This window comes from Callorhinus ursinus, unplaced genomic scaffold (genome assembly GCF_003265705.2).
Source record: "Callorhinus ursinus isolate GAN/ISIS: 27379988/994484 unplaced genomic scaffold, GSC_fseal_2.0 scaffold43, whole genome shotgun sequence".
NCBI classification, from domain to species: domain Eukaryota; kingdom Metazoa; phylum Chordata; class Mammalia; order Carnivora; family Otariidae; genus Callorhinus; species Callorhinus ursinus.
Window position 1 is genome coordinate 4,148,438 of NW_027397105.1, and position 13,847 is coordinate 4,162,284.

A 13,847-nucleotide genomic window follows, 5' to 3' on the forward strand; every position below is an offset into this window, starting at 1 on the left:
GAAATTGTTCTTTTGTTTGTTTAATTATTGTCTTGACTTTTCAAACTCCTGTTATTTGCCTGGCGGGTCCCCTGGATCCATTCTCCGGATCTTCTCGCTTTTCCCTGTGATTTCTCTTTGTCGTTTTGCTCTAAGGCGTGAGATGCTGCTTTCCCTTTTTCTCTGTGGCCACTGAATTAAGTCTCAACAGTGACCCTTTGTGCCTTCCATGCATTTATTGCATCGTAAAACCTAGAAGACGTTGCTTCAGACCTCTCTTGTTCTACACTTGAATCTCCCCGAGAGCTTCTCTTCTTCTTCTTTTTTTTTTTTTTAGATTTTTATTTATTTGACAGAGAGAGACACAGCGAGAGAGGGAACACAAGCAGGGGGAGCGGGAGAGGGAGAAGCAGGCTTCCCGCAGAGCAGGGAGCTGGACACGGGGCTCGATCCCAGGACCCCGGGATCATGACCTGAGCCGAAGGCAGACGCTTAACGCCTGAGCCACCCAGGCGCCCCGAGCTTCTCTTTCTGTCTGTTCCTTCCAGTGGCTCTGTTTCATTAGGGCCCCGTTCTGATGGTTCTGTTGGTTCTTAGTCTCTGACTCCCAGACCCCCTTCTGTGTGTTGTTTCTTCTGTTCTGCCCGTTGGGGCTTCCCCTCCACGCCCTCCTGAGTGGAGGCGATTCTTGGAGTGATGGAAGGGGCTGGGGCCTTGGCCCCCGAGGCAGCCCTTTCCCCTTCGCCAGCCTTATGCTACTGGCTTGGCCTCAGAGGCGGACAAGGCTTGGCTCAGCCATGTAGCTTGTCCTTACCCTCTCGGGCACCAGAGGACAATCTGGGGATCAGGCTTGCCCCAGGTTACCCTCTGCAACCAGAGACAGAGATGTCTCCAAATACAGATGGGGGCTCACAAGATGAAGACCCCTAGGGGGGGAGCCTTTTCTCCCTTGGGTACAGCCATGGTGGTCTCTTTGCTGCTGCCCTGACCCACCGGGCTCACTAGTGCCACAGGGCCTTCGCATGTGCTGCTCCCTCTGCCGGCAGGCTGGTTACCCCCCCCCCCCCAGTCTCCACATGGCTTCCTCCTACCTTTCACTCAGGTCTGTCCTCACTCCTCAGTCACTGACCCTGCCGTACCCCCTCATTCTTTGTCATAACTCTCAGCACGATAGCAAATATTGTTGCTTTCTGGCAAACCTCTATGGAGACAGGCACTTTGTGTTTTCTCCACAGCTGTATCCCCAGCACCGAAAACCATCCTTGGCACCCAGCAGGCTCTCATTACGTGCCCGTTGAATGCGTCAGTGGGTGGCTGTAAGAGGCACAGTGAAAACCCTTGGACAGACCGAGACCAGTGGCCCAGGAGGCTGGTCCTGTTCCAGGCAGACTTAAGCATGGCTTGGGCCACCGGTGGGGGGGCCCTGCCCCTGCTCACAGCACACATTGTGAGGTCAGACTGACGCCTGATTTCATTAGCCGAGGATACAAAGTCATGTAGGAACAGATGGGACGTTTCTCAGGGTAGCATCTGCCATTTCCAGAGCCACCGTGCGGGTGGGGCTGTGGGTGGGGGCCGTGCCCCCCAGCTGTCCGGCTGCCATCTGTGTTAGGAGGCCTTGCAGGACCTGGGAAGCCCATCATGCAGGCTCTGGGGCTTATATAACCTTCAGGAAGGCCCGAAGTACTTACGTCCTCCGTGGGGCTTAAGGCTCCAGGCACTTCCTGCTTCTCAAGCCAACTGAGCGTGAGCAAGGCCACCAATTCCAGGGCGGGAAGTAACCCTCGCTTGGGCATCTCTGAAGGCCGCCTCTGCTTCTGGCTCCCGGCCTCCAGGACCCCACCCCCCACCCCCGCCCCGGGAGGAGCAGGGGGAGCACCCTCCCCTCCCCTCCCCCGGAAGGGAGAGCTCCGTGAGCAGTAAGCACAGCATCAGCACGGGCTCTTTCTCATCCCTTCGGTCCGTACACCATGCCCACCATGCCTCCCCTCGCTGACGTCGGGAGAAAGGGGAGGAAGGCCTTGCGTGGTCATCTGCAGTCCCTATGCAAGGGAGCTGCGGGGGTGACATGGGCCGGGCCCCAGGCCTTTCATCCGGGAAGAGGGGACGCGCTGCCAAGGCACCTGCCAGGCTGCAGGCTGTGTCCTCTCGTTCTGAAAAGCTGAAAGTCACAGCTTTGTCCTCTGAATGAAAGCTTTGCTTTCTGCCCTGCCCAGAGTCGCGGATGAGAGGGGAGAAAAAAAAAACAAAAAGCGTGCGTGCGTGCGTGCGTGTGTGTGCGTGCGTGCCTGCGTGTGTCTGAGACCCCAGCGCATTGCTTCTCCCCTGAGGGATAGGAACCTGATGGGGGAGTGATAGGGCCCATCGAAAGTAAAGCTGCAAAATATTTTGGGTGACGTTGTGTCTCTTACTGACTGATATAAGAAAATGCTTTAAGGACAACAATACCAAGTAGTAAAAAAAATGATTAAAAACCACAAGAATGGGGGCGCCTGGGTGGCTCAGTCGGTTAAGCGTCTGCCTTCGGCTCGGGTCATGGTCCCGGGATCCTGGGATCGAGCCCCCGCATCAGGCTCCCTGCTCTGCGGGGACCCTGCTTCTCCCTCTCCCTCTGCCTGCCTGCTCTGCCTACTTGTGCTCTCTCTCTGTCAAATAAATAAATAAAATCTTTAAAAAAAAAAAAACAACAACAAAACACCACCAGAATGATCCGGGGCAGGTAAAATTCCCCAGGAACCTCTGAGATGTTGTCAGACCTCTCAGGGCACCGGTGGGCATTGGGCTCTGCCTTCCCGTCACCTCTTCCCCGAGAGCCTGGCTGATGGTGCGCCCCACTTCCCCGGCTGGCACGCCCCGAGCTGTCACCCGTCCCCTGAGAGCCCCGGGTCCCTCTGCATCTGGCTCATCCCAGTTGGCTGTGCTGCTGACGGGTGTTTTATGGAGGAGGAGGAGGGTTGTTCTCATACTCACCAATGAGAGTGTCGTCTGTGGACGAAAGGCTGTGTGGCTGACATCGGGTCTTTGTCTAAATGCATGTGACTGTCCTTGCACTGTGTGGTTCGCGAGGGGGAGGGGTTTTTTCCCTCCGCAATGACAGGCATCTTACACATCAAGGCAGTATAATGGTACAGTGACTGATGACTGTGAGTTGCTTTTCTTTTTTGCTTTTATTATGTTAAAAATAACACATAACGAAATTTATAATTTTGACCGTTTTTTTTTTTTAAAGATTTTATTTATTTGTCAGAGAGGGAGCGCACAAGCAGGGCGAGCGGCAGAGGGAGAAGCAGGCTTCCCGCTGAGCAGGGAGCCCGATGTGGGACTCGATCCCAGGACCCTGCAATCGTGACCTGAGCCGAAGGCAGACGCTTAACGACTGAGCCACCCAGGCGCCCCATTTTGACCATTTTTAAGTGCACGTTTCAGTGGTGTTACGCTCGGTCATCACCACCATCCATCCCTGTAACTCTTTTCGTCTTGTAAATCTGAAAGTCTCTGCCCATTTCACACTAACACCATGCTCTCCCCTTCCCTGAGCCCCTGGCCACCACCTCTACACTTCTGTCTCTCTGGTTTTGACCACTCTGAGCTCCTCATGCAGGGGAATCCTGCAGTATTTGTCTCTTTGTGACTGGCTGTGGAGGTCGCTTGAGATTCCATATGAATTTCAGGATGGATTTTTCTATCTCTGCAAAAAAAACCCCATTGGGATTTTGATAGGGATTGTGCTGAAGCTATAGATCAACCGCTTTGGGTAATGTCATTTTAGCAATATTAAGCCTTCCAATCCATGAACATGGGATATCTTTCCATTTCTGTCATCTTTAATTTCTTTCTTATTCATGTTTGTAGTGTTAAACAAGTCTTTCACCTCCTCAGTCAATTCCTAAGTATTTTATTCTTTTTGATGCCATCGTAAATGGAATTGTTTTCATGAATGTGTTACACAGCCGTGTTATGTGTATATTCCCTTTAGAAACATTAAGATTTAGGAAAGAATTAAGAAAATCAGTCACACACAGCATCCCGTGGCCCCCTCGACATCTTGTCACTTTAGTGTCTATTGCTCCGTACTTGTTTGTTCGTCTTCACATGCGTGCATCAAACACACACGTGTATATATTTTTGGAGGTGGGATTACACTGTTTTTCTAGACTCTCTCATTTCACATTACATGTCAGAAATGTCTTTCCAACCATAGGCAGGTGTTGCGAAACACACAGTGGAGACATAAATGGCACAGCTCTGATAAAATTAAATGCACAATTTATTTTTTAGCCCAGGGTAGGATATCTGAGGTTCTTGGGTTTGAAAGATATAAGCACCTAATTTGGCTTGGAAAAGGAGGGGCTTTTGCTGAGCTGCTCCATGCAAATATTTAAATATAAATGAAAATGATGTTCTGCCTTAGGGCTAGATGCCTCTGAGACCAGGCCTTCTCAGGAGTCTGTGCTGTCTGGGCATGTAGCTCCCTTTTTTGACACTGGCTTGCCCTGTGGCTTTGAATATGTAAATGGATTTCGTGGGACAAAGGGTGCACACATCGATGCTCCCGAGCTCTAGAACCTCAGCGTCCTGCTCGTTGCTGTGTCCTGGACGCCCAGCATGGTACTGCCTGATGCATCAGGGATGCTTGATCAATGTCTGTTAGATGACAGGCATCATTGTAGTCCCTCATTGCACCTGGAGGGATATTTGGGCACTGATGCTCTTGGTGTCTCTTTCAGGAGGGTTGGAGTCCAGGCCTCTGGTACGGGGTGTACGAGGCCGAAGCATCAGCATGAAGGAGCCGACCCCTTCCAGAGCCAAGCAGGGGGCCTTCAAGACCATGCCCCTCCGATGGTCTTTCAGACCCCGGGAGAAACCACTGGGTGCATCTGCCGAGCTGGTGGAGTATTTGGAGTCCAGGCGGAGACCCCGATCCACAAGCCAGTCCATCGTGCCACTGTTGACGGGCGCTGCTGGCGAGGACGTGGAGTCAGATGCCACCGGCTCTGCTAAGGGTGAAGGTGGTGGGCGAGCCACCGAGAGAGCACTGGCCGGAGTGCCCTGTCCCTCGGGCCACCCCAGCCACTGTGCCGCCCCTGGAGTCCCAGATGGTCTAAACGCAGCGAGGAAAGCCAAGGAGCATGCAAGTCAGGAGATCATGCTCCCCAAACAGTTTGACCTGCCCCTCGGCATGATGCCCTCAGCGGGGACTGACAGACGAGCTCGGCCTGAGGGCCAGAAGACGGCGAACTGGGAGGGAAGTGGCCCAGCAGGGAGCTGTGGCAGGGCACCCTCCCCCGCCAAGGAGCCTCTGGGTGCCGCGGCATTATCTAGAAACAGCGCAGACAAGCGCCAGAATACCTTAGCCAGGACGAGGGCCAGTGTGGAGGCCAGAGACCCTGAGACAGACAGACTCCCACAGGGGACCCTCACCCTTCTGAGATCTGTGTTCTGGAAGAAGGAGAACAAGCATGACAAGGCGGAGGTGGCCCTCCGGGCGTCCCCAGGGCCCCTGGTGAGCGGCAGGCTGAGCCTGGCTGTGGATGAGCACGCCCGAGGCTCCTCTCCTTCCTTCCAGATCCGAGGGAGCCTGGCCGGGGCCCCTGCCAACCTCCAGGAGAGGGACATCTGGTCAGCCCCCAGCTCTCTCCGCCTCCCTCGCAAAGCCAGCAGGCCCACGAGGGCCAGTGCCCTGGGTCCGTCACAGAGGACGGCTCCCGGGGACCACACTCCTTTTGACACCTTGCAGAAGGTGAAATACCACACACTTTCCTTAAGCCGGAAGAAAACGTTACCCGAGTCCAGTTTCTGATGGTATGTGTTCAAGTCCTGCACGAGGCTGGCGATCCTCGAGACAGGGCAGCTGGAAGAAGCTTGTGTTGTGTCTGTGAGTGGGCTTTCTGGAAGCCAGTTGTCTTGTGGCCCCTGAAAATAAAATAAAAACCATTTGTTTTTGGTCCCCACCCCTAGATCTTCAACACAGCATGTCCGAATACCTTCGTGTACCATTGGGTGCTTTTATACGTGTTGGCCACAAGATGGTGCTGTTGAGTCAACATTACCCTTTCAGGGCAAGAACGGATTTATTTCCCTAAATTCCTCAGCCTGAGTACCTACACTCAAGAGAGATTCGGATGCGGCCCAGCCTGACAGCATATAACTCTGCAGGGAAGCCTCGGAAATAAGAGTCTTCGACATCAAATCAGTTCTTGCCATTGCTTACCTTTCTCAAATCTCCAATGCTTCTCCGGGATAACGCCTTCAAGATGCCAAAAAAACACGGTAGTGACCTTCAAGCAGGATTCTAGGAGAGATGGAACAGAAATGATTGAGAGTGTAGGAAGATATTTAATATATAGCAAAAGAATTACGTTACTGTTTTTCAAGGTATTTAAAAAAGAGAACTATTTTGATACTTAGGCATAGAGGAAGTTCTTTTTTAAAAAGAATTAAGTCTGAGATCTATGTACAATTTTAATAAAAGCCCATTGGTGAACCATGCAAATGGCTATCTTGAGTGACTGACGTTAAACGACTGATCTTTTTTTTTTTTTCCCCAAAAGATTTTATTCTTAAGTCATCTCTGCACCCAGTGTGAGACTCCCAACGCACAACCCTGAGATCAACAGTTGCCTGGGCCAGCCAGGCGCGCCAACCAATGATCTTGTTCTGTTCCTGCTATGTTGGCGTGGCTCCTTGCTGTCGATATCAAAGTAGTGACTTGAGTTGTTTCTGACATTTTAAATAAAATGACTTTTTCTCTTTTCTAAAGAAACAGGACTCCCCTCAGGTCTCTCTGTCTGGAGGGCTCGTACTTACCGACCCCCGAGAGTCTGAATCTGTCCCCCTGCCCCAGTGGTCGACTGTCCTGTGCCTCAAGCTTTGTTTGATCCTCCGTAGCTGTTCTGACAAATATCCTGTCACTTCTTACTGGGAAGCTGCCACGCCCAACCCTGGGTCTGTACTCAAGTCTGTTTTCTAGAAATATTTCCTCTCTGATGGGAACCATTTGTACAAGACATCCAACTCCAAAAATTAAGTTTTCCTTCATACATATTGCGTGACTCATTGGTATGTCTCTGCTACTTTAATTTTTTTCCTTAAGAAGGAAGAATGAAGTCCTTTTGTTCCCTAGTGAGAAAGACTACCTTTTTTTTTTAAGATTTTATTTATTTTTGGGGAGAGAGTGTGTGAGCAGGGGGAGGGGCAGAGGGAGAGAGAGAATATCAAGCAGACTCTGCTGGGTGTGGAGCCCGACACGGGGCTTGATCCCACGACCCTGAGATCATGACCTGAGCCGAAATCAGTAGACACTTCACCGACTGAGCCACCCAGGTGCCCTGAGAAAGACTGCTTTGAACCACAGTTCTGAGATAGGAAAAGCTGAGATTATGAAGCAGGAGGACCCAGCCACTTGGCCCCGGAGGGCGATATGGAGGCGAGTAGACCCGTGTGCTTGCATTTCAAAAGACGTCCAGGCTCTCAAGTGTGAGTTCACAAATCTCGGGCAACATGCAACACACGTGGCCTCTTGGGCTATGGGAGTTTAGGCATCCTGCTGCTATTTCCAGTTCTTTTTCCTCTGTTGGTGCTCATTTGTCATCTTTGGCTCCCATGCCCTTCTAAGCTCAACCTCCCTTGGTCCTCTAAGGGATTGGGTGGTGACTCCGATGTGCACCCCCTTGGCTTCACCCCTAGAAGGTCTCAACTTTAGGGATACCCTTGGGTGCCATGAGCAGGTCCCAAGTGTTAGTGGTGTCCATAATGCACCACGGGCTGGAGTGTCTTCCCTGGGTGCTGGACTTGGAGGTTTAGCAAGAGGCAATGACACATGGACCCTGGTGGCTATATCTGCCATCCCAAGTATTCCCCAGGGATGCCCGAGGCCCCTTGGGCTTACCAAAGCCAACAGAGAGGGCTTTCTATAGCTGAATTCTGGAATGTCCTCCCTGCCTATATGGCTGTATGTTATGGTGCCATAGATCAAAGTTCATCTTCATGGCCCTTTGTGGTCCCCGAATACCTCCAACGTGACACCTGCATCACTTGATATGTCACAATGAGGTCACAATAGAGCCCTGGGGGCCTTTGTCCCGAAGGTTTCTGTGGTCACACATTTCCTGCAAAGAAGGCCTCCCGGTTGGATGCAGACATACAGGCTGTGGTCCAGGACCAAGACACAGGCTCGGTGTCTTCACAGGATGGAGGATGGAACTCAAGGGTAATTCTACTCAGACCAGGGCACTATGGTTGGGGATTCTCCCTTAGAGAACATAAGACTTTGGGAGGATGGAAGACCGGACCGGAGTCACTTAGGTGGTCCGAGCAGCCACTCGAGAGCCCCAGGCGGACATTGGACCAGATCCCCCCCTCCTCCCTCACCTTGACCCTGAGTCTTGACTTACTGCCTCGCACAGACCCTGAGAGACCAGACTCGAGCCGGAGTGCCTGGCGTTCAAAGCCCCTGTCTAGCTGTTTGAATTGGGGAAGTTACTTTAACTCCGCTGTGCCTCGTGTTCCTCATCTGTGAAGTGGGGATGATGATAATAGGACCCGATCCATCGGTGGATGAGAGTACGAAAGGAGCTAGTTGGCAAACATTAGTTGATCCCCGTTACCAGGAGTCTGAGCTGCTGGGAGACAATTCAAGTCAGGCATGCTCTGAGAACCAAAGGCCCTCCCAGTCCTCGGAACAAGTCCGTTTACAATATCGTAGGGTGTCAGAGGGTAAATCCCAAGAGGGCTCGTGAGAGGCATTCACAGGAAGCCGGGTAAATACTTTCGTTGACATATAATTGATTCAGGAGGTTTAAAAGCCTTCTGTTCCACTGCCTTAGAAGTGGACTAAAGTTGACTCCGGTTTTAGAGATCCTGTAACTTCATCTGTCTGCCGTTCCAGCCCATTTAGGGGCTGTATTTATTTTTGTTCCTGGCCAAACCCAAGCAGCTCCTACCCAGGGAATGTTCTGAACTGAAATGTTGACAAGTCAACTGACAAATCTGTAAGAAGTACTAGGAGTCATGCTCATGAAATCACTTTGATGTTACCCCAAATCCTAGCTTCTTTCAGGTAGGTTCGACCCTAAGTGGGGGACTGGCGGGGGTGGGGGGCACAAGGCCCGGCCAGGGGGTACTATTCAAGCAAAGGACTTCCAGACATAGCCCGTTTCTTGTCATTCTAGCCACATCCCAGAATTCCCTCCAACAGGCTGGATTTGAATGGATTGGCTGCAGGTGCATGGGGCATCCCGGTGCCTAGGGCTGTCTCACATACCCTTTTGTCAGACCTAGGCCACAAGCCAGGGGGTGCAGCCAGCTCCAGCCAAGCTACATGGACTGAAAATGTCTGCCCTCCAGGAGGAAAACGCAGGTGCTCTTTGCATAGGCTAGGAATCCGGGAAGACAGAGCAGGTCACGCCCACAGTTGTGGGCACCCGAAATGTTTTTCTCTTACTCCATTTACTTTCCACCTGAGCTGACATCTCTGCTTCTTCTCCCATTCTACCTTTTTCTTCTTCCCTACTTCCCATTTCTTTGCTCATTGATCTAGGACCCTCCAACTGAGTCCATCCAGCAGATGAAGAGCCTTTTTGTAGAGGTTCCAAGTTCAAATTCAGAGTTCGCTATTAATTATGTGACCTCACAGCATGTACATTGATGTCTTGGAGCCTTGGTCTGTTCATCCGTGTAACGGGAACCCTGCAGTGGCGTGCTGGGGTAGGCTGGCACCAGCTCCTGGGAGCCCACTGTTCAATATTCCAGAATGTCACTAGGCATCTGTATGTCAAAATCAGCCATGGTGCAATTATTTACAGGATAGAGATCAGCAAATGCTACAAATCAGACCTTTTTTTTTTTTTTTTTCTTTCTTTCCTCCCCTGGAGAGCCAGTCCGCCAGGACACCACCGAAATTATGATACCATCACTTGTTACTTCATACTTTTCACTTAGGAAAACGGATCTGAAAGCTGGAAAGTGAGTGTTGACCAAGCGATTAGGAGTCTGTGCTTTGGAACCAACCAAATGTGGCCTCGAACTCTGCCACTTCCCAGTTGGTGACCTTGCGCCACTTATTTCATCGGTCTGAGTCAGAGCTTCATCGCGTGAGGTGACAATAACATACCCAGCTTGCGGTGGTGATGTGAGAACTGAATGCGTTAACAGTGGGCGCTCGTAACACTGAACAAGAAACAGTTGCTACGCTTTGCAAGGGATCAAGCACCATTCATTGAGAAAAGATTATTAAGAGGAGCAGGAACCTTCTCTGATTTACGTAGAGGGTTTCATAGACCATCAGAACTGATCACCTACTTGCACATCAGCTGGTGATGATTTTTGGACACATTCCAATGTGGTTGGTGCCTCCAGCAAGGCTAGCAAGCCTGCTCTTAGGCAGATCTCTCTGTCTTGGTACCATATTCCTCTGCGTCAGAGACTAGAAATCTGCAGGGTTGGGACAGCCTGCAGTCCTTCATGCTCTGGCTGTGGGTGCGGAGAGTTATATGGCTTTGGAGGGAAGGGAGGACCCCCTATTTCCCAGCCTCTCTTATAAGGCTCATTCCCAAAAGGAAGACATACAGATTTGAGTAGGTTGGATTCTAAGACACATATTTATTAGAGGGTGTGCTATAGTCTTTCAGAAATCCCCCTGGATCTGTTGCTTTCTCTAGCTTCCAGCCTCCATGGGCATAACTTGATGACTGGCAGCTCTAGCTACCTGATTATTAGCTTCAGGAGGTAAACCACAACCACCATCACACCAAGGAACGTTTACTCCTACATTCCCGGGGCTCTCATTGATTCTTCTTTTTTTTAAGATTTTACGTACTTGACAGAGAGAGAGCACAAGCAGGGGGAATTCGGAGTGGGAGAGGGAGAAGCAGGCTTCCCGCAGAGCAGGGAGCCCGACGTGGGGCTCGATCCCAGGACCCTGGGATCATGACCTGAACTGAAGGCAGACGCTTAACCGACTGAGCCACCCAGGTGCCACCCCTCTGCCTTCTTCTTTTAAATTTTTTTTTTAAAAATCATGTAAAAGCATACAATAATTATTGTTCTTGCCACTTCCTTTTTTTATTTGAACTTCACTTTATTAAATTTACTGAGATATAATTGACCTAGACCATTGCCTAAGTTTAAATTGTACATGCTGATTTGATACATTTATACAATTGCAATATGATTGCCATCCTAGTGTTAACCAGCACCTCCTGGGCATCACGTAATTATTTGTAATTATTTCTCTTTCTGTGGTGGCAGCAGTTAAGATCTAGACTCTTAACAACTTTGAAGTATCGCGGTCTATAACCACCATGCTGTGCGTTAGATCTCCCAGACTTAATTATTGGTTAGTTGCAAGTTTGTGCTCTTATGCTTGCTTTCTCTTTTCCTTTTAAGTTTTTGGAGCTTTTTCCCAGAGCTCTAACTTCAGATTTGCCCCCATTCTTTTTGAATGCTGCTTACAACTTGCTAATGCAAATGTGTCACAAATTTAAACAAAGGGGCATTTGCATTGTTTCTCCATTTCTGCTATTAAAAGCAATGATGCCGTTGAGACGCCTGGGTGGCTCAGTCGGTCAAAGCGTCCGACTCTTGATTTCTGCCCCGTGTCCGACTCTGCGCTGGGCACGGAGTCTGCTTAAGCCTCTCTCTCCCTCTGCCCCTCTCCCCACATCCCCCATCCTTAAAAAATTAAATAACTCAATAAATAATAAAAGCAACAATGCTCTAAAAAGAAATGATGCCCTGAATATCCTTATCTGACATCTTGTAGGAGAGAAACTTCTGGTTGTACTGATTTATGTTCTGATGTGAAGGAGCTTGCCTACTAAAAGACATTTTTAATGGAGAGAAAGATGAGTTAGTGGCAGAATGGAGAGAACTTCTTAGGGATGTGGCCTTGCCTTATGTGGTGACTATTGAAATGTGTGATTGGCTGTTCAGTTTTCCCTAATTCTTGCCATTAGTGAACCATTCAAGCTGGGTATCAGTGATAAGCTTTCCGGAATGGCACGCATCTGCTTGGGGTGACTGTCCCATTCCCCCGGCGCTGTCCCATCAGACCATTGCGCCCATGGCAACCTCGCAAAGGTGACCCCACATCTTCATATTCTTTCAGGAGCTGAGGACAATGACACCTCAAATAGAAGCATCCACACCAGCCTGGAGGAAGGTCTCAGACCCTCAAGTGCAGCTAAAACACAGTAAAGCTGCCTCCTGGGGCAGGTTTGACAAAACAAGTTCCTTCGAGATTCTTCTGAAGATAAAGGCAGCTCAGAGGAAGGCATAGTTTGGTAAAGGGAAGAGAGGCTCACGATGTGGGGAAAAAGGGACGGGGCTTAGAGACAGCACTGAGGAGACTAAGAACAATTCAGGAGAGCTTCAACCGGAGACGTGGCAAGTCTGAGTTTAGAACCAGTCACCTCATCTCCCTGGTCTCACTGTGATTATATGCAAAATGCAAAAGGAGGTCCTTGCAACAGGAAGGGTCCTTCTAACTCTGCTAGTTCTTTGATTGCACTGGAAAGTGGTTCTGGAGCCGAACTTTCTGGAGTCAGTGACCAGATCTGTAATTTACTAGATTTGCAGTTTGGGCACATTCCTCCTCTGTAGATTGAGGGTGATGGCAGAGCCTACCGCACGGGGTTATCGTAAGGATCATACTTATTTGAAAGAGTCACGGTCATGCCTAGCCCATAAAAATGCTCAGTTGGTGTTTGTTTTTATTATGCCTCTTATCTTCTCATCGAGGGGAGCGTAATAAATCCCAAGGGAAGATTCAGAAGATGTGCAGGACGAAGGAAGGTAGTTCAGCTGGGAACATGTCATTAGTGGACAAAGTTCAGTCGTGGTGAGGAGGACATAGGACATTCTTTTTTTTTTTTTTAAGATTTTATTTATTTATTTGAGAGAGAGAATGAGAGATAGCACGAGAGGGAAGAGGGTCAGAGGGAGAAGCAGACTCCCTGCTGAGCAGGGAGCCCGATGCGGGACTCGATCCCGGGACTCCAGCATCATGACCTGAGCCGAAGGCAGTCGCTTAACCAACTGAGCCACCCAGGCGCCCGACATAGGACATTCTTAATTCTCTCTTGAAATCGAGGGAGCCCTCTCTTCAGCTCCCCACCAGGACCCTGGGTCTCCAGGAAGGAGGAAAGGAGACCACTCCTCAACTTGCTGTCTGTGTGCCCAGCCTTTTCTGCCAGGTCCCAGAGTGACAGAACGGTGGGACCATTTTCTTTCCACGCCTTTGCTCGGTCTCCGATCTCGCCAGAGCGCAACCAGGAGACAGAAACCACAGGGGAATTTGGACAAGTTTAATATAGAGAAATATACTCTGTTAACTTTAGCACGATTGCTGTGTTGAGGAACTGGCTTGTAAGAAGTAAAGAGAACAGGAGTCCCAGTTAGAAGGAGCAGCCTCCGCCGGTAGGATGGAAAAAGAAATGCAAGGGAGAGCCCTCACCTCCCTAGGGCTGAGCTGCTCGCCTGAGCTGCGGGGCAGGTGTGGGTGGCCCGGTGAATGGTAGAGGTGGGGCGTGGTGTTGCACTGGCAAAATTTGCAGGGAATTTGCCCTTGAGGGTGTGTGGGAAAGCTGTTCTCAGGAGGGGCCCCTCAGGAGGGGGTGCTGAGGAGGGTGCCCGCTACTGGGGGCCGCTAGCTACCATGCATACCCCACACTGGGAAGTCATCCGTGTGCCATGGGAGCCTGCTGAGAGAAGTACCCAGAACTAGGATGAGAAACCCCTTGTTTTCTGCAACACCTCTCCGATGTCCCCTATTGACAAAGCTTAGCGTCATACCAGCTAGAAAAGGATATTTAGAGGGTCCAAATGCGTGTTCACAGAGCAGATGGTGAATTATGCATTAGAAGGCAGTA

At 50.4% G+C, this 13,847-nt stretch overlaps 2 protein-coding genes across 2 annotated transcripts in view; both read left to right on the forward strand.

Annotated features, from left to right (window-relative positions):
- USP43 (ubiquitin specific peptidase 43) overlaps positions 1–5,791 on the forward strand; it is a 47,523-nt gene extending 41,732 nt beyond the window's left edge. Inside the window, 1 exon segment of the mRNA XM_025864264.2 lies at positions 4,707–5,791. Within this exon segment, the coding sequence (XP_025720049.2) occupies positions 4,707–5,779 (1,073 nt within the window). The 3' untranslated portion in view covers positions 5,780–5,791.
- Positions 5,792–8,085: 2,294 nt separating this feature from the next.
- The window catches only part of LOC112817240 (uncharacterized), a 36,354-nt gene continuing 30,592 nt past the window's right edge, over positions 8,086–13,847 (forward strand). Inside the window, exons 1-2 of the mRNA XM_073881493.1 lie at positions 8,086–8,188; positions 12,086–12,192. Coding sequence (XP_073737594.1) covers positions 12,098–12,192 — 95 coding nt within the window. The 5' untranslated portion in view covers positions 8,086–8,188; positions 12,086–12,097. The remainder of the gene's footprint in view (positions 8,189–12,085; positions 12,193–13,847) is intronic.